This window comes from Dendropsophus ebraccatus, chromosome 10 (assembly GCF_027789765.1).
Source record: "Dendropsophus ebraccatus isolate aDenEbr1 chromosome 10, aDenEbr1.pat, whole genome shotgun sequence".
NCBI classification, from domain to species: domain Eukaryota; kingdom Metazoa; phylum Chordata; class Amphibia; order Anura; family Hylidae; genus Dendropsophus; species Dendropsophus ebraccatus.
Window position 1 is genome coordinate 86,595,386 of NC_091463.1, and position 4,340 is coordinate 86,599,725.

General features: G+C 39.1%; 1 protein-coding gene across 1 annotated transcript; it reads right to left on the reverse strand.

Moving 5' to 3' along the window:
• Positions 1–1,539: 1,539 nt before the first annotated feature.
• LOC138766499 (olfactory receptor 5B12-like) lies at positions 1,540–2,517 on the reverse strand. Its single transcript, XM_069944089.1, has one exon. It carries the CDS (start codon positions 2,515–2,517, stop codon positions 1,540–1,542), a length of 978 nt encoding a protein of 325 aa, XP_069800190.1.
• Positions 2,518–4,340: the final 1,823 nt, after the last annotated feature.

Here is a 4,340-nt window from a genome sequence, read left to right on the forward strand (position 1 = left end):
TCTGCATAATCATCTGGAGGTTCCTTATTATGTCTCTTCAATGTAGTCTTTGTAGCCAATATATGGGACAGTTAGAGGCCTGCGCAATGTAACCACTACAGTAATAACAGATATATGTTGTTATTCATCTCCCAAATATTTGTTTACACAATGCCACACAGTGTAATGCCGAGAAATGCTGTACACCATGTCCAGATAAATCACTGCAAGAAGTTCTGTGCCTCAAAGCAAAATTTATCTTAACTAGATGCCTGTAGAATGAGGTAGTGATGGTGATTTTCCTTACAGTCTAAGGCTATGTTCATGCTAGGTGAGCTTACGTAGTGCTGCTGCTGAAGGAATCCTGTCTGGAGTGTATACACATAGTATACACTCTGACTGGTATCCCTTAACCTCCATTGTGAGCAGCAGGGAATTTGGATGTGGGCGCACACGGATGTGCCCGCATCCAAATTCAGCGGCAGTAAAAATCATCTTGCCAGTATTGCAAAACCGGACAGGATGATCTTTTCTGACACCGGACATTCTGTGACCCGGCCAGGTCACGGAACAGCTAGTGTCTTACAACATGTGAACATAGCCTAAGTTAGTAATGGTCACAAGACTGGTGGTCAATATATACAAGAAGATAAAGTGTTTATCTGGGGGAGCAGAAGGTGGCTCAAGCCTTCTGCTCTCAACGTATACCTTTTGAGATTTGAGGGAGCTGGTGTATATTCTATTTTCCAATAACTTTTTTTTTTTCCAAAACCACACCCCCAAACCACTATCAGCATGTATATTCCCACCCTCCTACCCTCTTGCTCTGGAACTTATAGTTGTAATGAGGGACATTCAGGAAGTCAGCACCGTAGAGCAGAGGGCTTGAGACATCTTCTGCTCCTTGGACAACTCCTTTTACTAACATCACCAGTTAGTTACCTAATGTGGCAAAAAATATATATATTTTAACACAATGCCACAGACCTGGTATTACCACTGGGACCCCAAGACATCCATATGAATGAAACAGCAACCATGTGTGCACAATGCCATTCCGTGTATTATGTATGGGATTGCCATAAACTGTGAAGTACAGCTAAATTTGTTAAAAACTATCCTTTGTTAGCTTAAGATGTCAGAAACACAGTGATATGTATGTCACATGGTCCTCCATAGGCAGCTATGCATGGACAAGGGGGCTGCCCGGCCACACAGAGGGACTGGGGGGGGGGGGGGAGTAACTATAAACTAGGACCACACCTGAGCATTATTATATGAATATGTACCATTCCATGATGTTTGTCAAAGTTTTCCCATCTCTTTAAAATGGTTTTCAAGGCATTAAAGAGTGACTATCATTTCAACAAATGTTGGCAATGTTGCATTGTTGGCATCAGCCCCTCCCCCCCTCCAAGTTACATCTATGAAGACCCCTGCTCCCTCGAAAAAAAAAAGAAAAAAAAAAAAACTATCGTCAGAATGCAAAAAAGGCAAAATCAAAAGAGATTCTTGTCCTCAAGGTTTGAAATTTTCAAGTACTCAACCGGATTAACAAAGTTAGATTTCCTTCCTCACTCCGATGACATTGGCCACTATATGACCGAATGTGTTGGATTTAAATTTCCCAATTCTCCTTTTAAAAGCAATTTTGATGTCTTCATTTCTGATGCTGTACAAGAAAGGATTGAGCAAGGAGAGAATCACTGTGTTAAATAAAGAAAATATTTTCTTTGAGCCTACAAAATTGCTTGGTATATAATACTGAAGAATAAAGGAGGTGTAAAGTAATGTGTTGACTATGAGATGTGAGGAACATGTGTAGAAGGCTTTTCTTCTACCAATACTGGTACGTATCTTCATTATGGCAATAATTATAAATATATAGGATGTTACAGTGAGAGAAAATGGAATAATGTTATATACCAAAAGCCCTTCTGTATTGGTTATTAATCGCAGCATTTTTAAACTGTGTGGGCATACAATTTCCATGAAGGGGACAAGGTCACAGAAGAAGTGGTCAATGACATTTGTGGTAAAACAAGATATCTCGAATGCAGCCGAGATTTGGGGAATGCAATGTAAAAAACTAAATAGCCAACAAAATGAGGCCAAGAGTAGACATATCTTATAGTTCATAATGGTTTTATAATTCAAGGGTCTACAAATTGCTACATATCGATCATAGCTCATTGTCGTCAATACTAAAACCTCAAGTGCTACTACAGCTTGAAACAGATACAATTTAACCAAATAGGTCAGGTAGGGAACCTTGTTATCTCCAGTGATGAACGTTAGAAGGATCTTATGTAGGGTGATAGTACAAGAAGTCATGTCCACTATAGACAAGTTACCAAGGAAGAAATACATGGGAGTGTGAAGATGAGATTCCAGGCAGATCAGGAGAAGAAGACCCATATTCCCGAGAAGGACAATGAGATAAATAAGTAAAACCAGAACAAATATTGGAGCCTGGAGCTCAGGATCATCAGATAACCCTTTCATGATGAAATATGTGACTGTTTGATTTAGCTTCATGTTTCTCACTGGTATGAATAAAAAAAAAAAGTAAAATAAATACAAGTAAAAAGTGCTATAAAATTACCTAAGGCAATAGAGCAAACAAACTGTAGACTATTAGATCTTCACCGTGTAAAGGTGGTCATACACTTTTAATAACTGTTTGGCAAACAATTATCACTTCCGACCTCCCTACTTACATGAACATTAAGCATAGCCGAATAGTTATGTTTCCTGTATGAGGAGGGGAGAGGTACACCACTGAACAGAGCTCTGACATTGGCTTGTTTCTTATGGAAAAATAGGATGAGGTGTTAAAAACCTAACACAATCAACCCTTTTCTCATTGTCTTCATCCGTTGGGGAGAGTCCTGAAGCCACCATACGATTTAGACAGTCAGCACAATTTACCTACATCGGTTGGTCTAGCAGTATGTGTAGGTATCTCTAGAGCCTCCATCACATCATCTTGACCCCATAGAACGTTCTACAATCATAGCGACATGTCAGAGGTTTGTACCCCCACGATCATTATAATGAAGGGACAGACGCAAGCAGCTCTCTATCTTCATCTTTATCTCACTGCTAAAGTAGCAGTCAACAAAATTATAATGGAGCCCTGTGGAACTTCCGGCAATCGAGGCATTTTGCGCATTGTCCCATAATTCTGTTAATCCGTGGGGGACGTAGCCCCCGAACCCCGTCCAATACAAACCTCTGACATGCTATCTATATTTTACGTTTTACCATCTTAAACTTACAAAGCAAGAATGTAGCTAGTATCATTACCAAACATTGGTGTATTCTAAAACATAGTTATCCGGATTTAGAAGAATTTGTAAACAGACCTGGTATGTCATATAGACAAACAAGGAACCTTAGAGATACTGTATTTTGGCTAATAGTTATAATAAGATACCCACAAACATTTCCATCACATTCCTCGGATCTTGTACAACAGGCTGTTTTCTGTGTCATAACTGCATCAAACCTTTAAATTCACAGATATTTGAACTGTAATTCAGACTGGATAATTGAGGTACTCCGGTGCCTATGCAATCTACATTACGTGGGCGAGTCAACTTACGACTTATGACACAATACCAAAAAAAGACTTGACCTATCCGTGCTTAAACATTTTTCTGAGGTAGGACATACAGAAAATAGTTTGAAAGTGATGTTTATTGACCAAATTCCTATTGTATCCCAAGGTGATAATAGACATGCCATGTACAAAGAAGAGAACTTGAGTGGATCTTTAGGGCCCTATTCCACCGGACCATTATCGTTTGCATAATCGTTAACGATTAACGATCTCAAACGACCGCTATTGCGAAAGACCTGAAAGCGTTCACTCATTTCCATGGAACGATAATCGTTACTTATGATCGTTATTTTGATAGTTTTTCTTCGCTATTTATTCGCTATTGCGTTCGTATCTATTGCAAACGACCGAACAATGTCTTATTCAATGCCGGACGATTTGCGAACGTTCTGCGAACGAGCAACGATAAAAATAGGTCCAGGTCTTATAAAGCGATCAACGATTTCTCGTTCGGTCGTTAATCGTTAACTACATTTCAACCGAACGATTACTGTTTCGATTCGAACGATTTAACGATAATCTGAACGATAATCTTCCGGTGGAATAGGGCCCTTAGACTCAAGAAAGTTAAACCACATGGCTTGAATGTTAATATAAGATCTTGCCCTGTCTAATTATTGCCTTGTCTAATTATTTATAATGTTATATGGGCTCTTCTAGCATCCATACATGATGCTGACTGCGATAGAAATTGGTGTTTATAGAATATATCTCATTACTTTTTAGTGATACATAT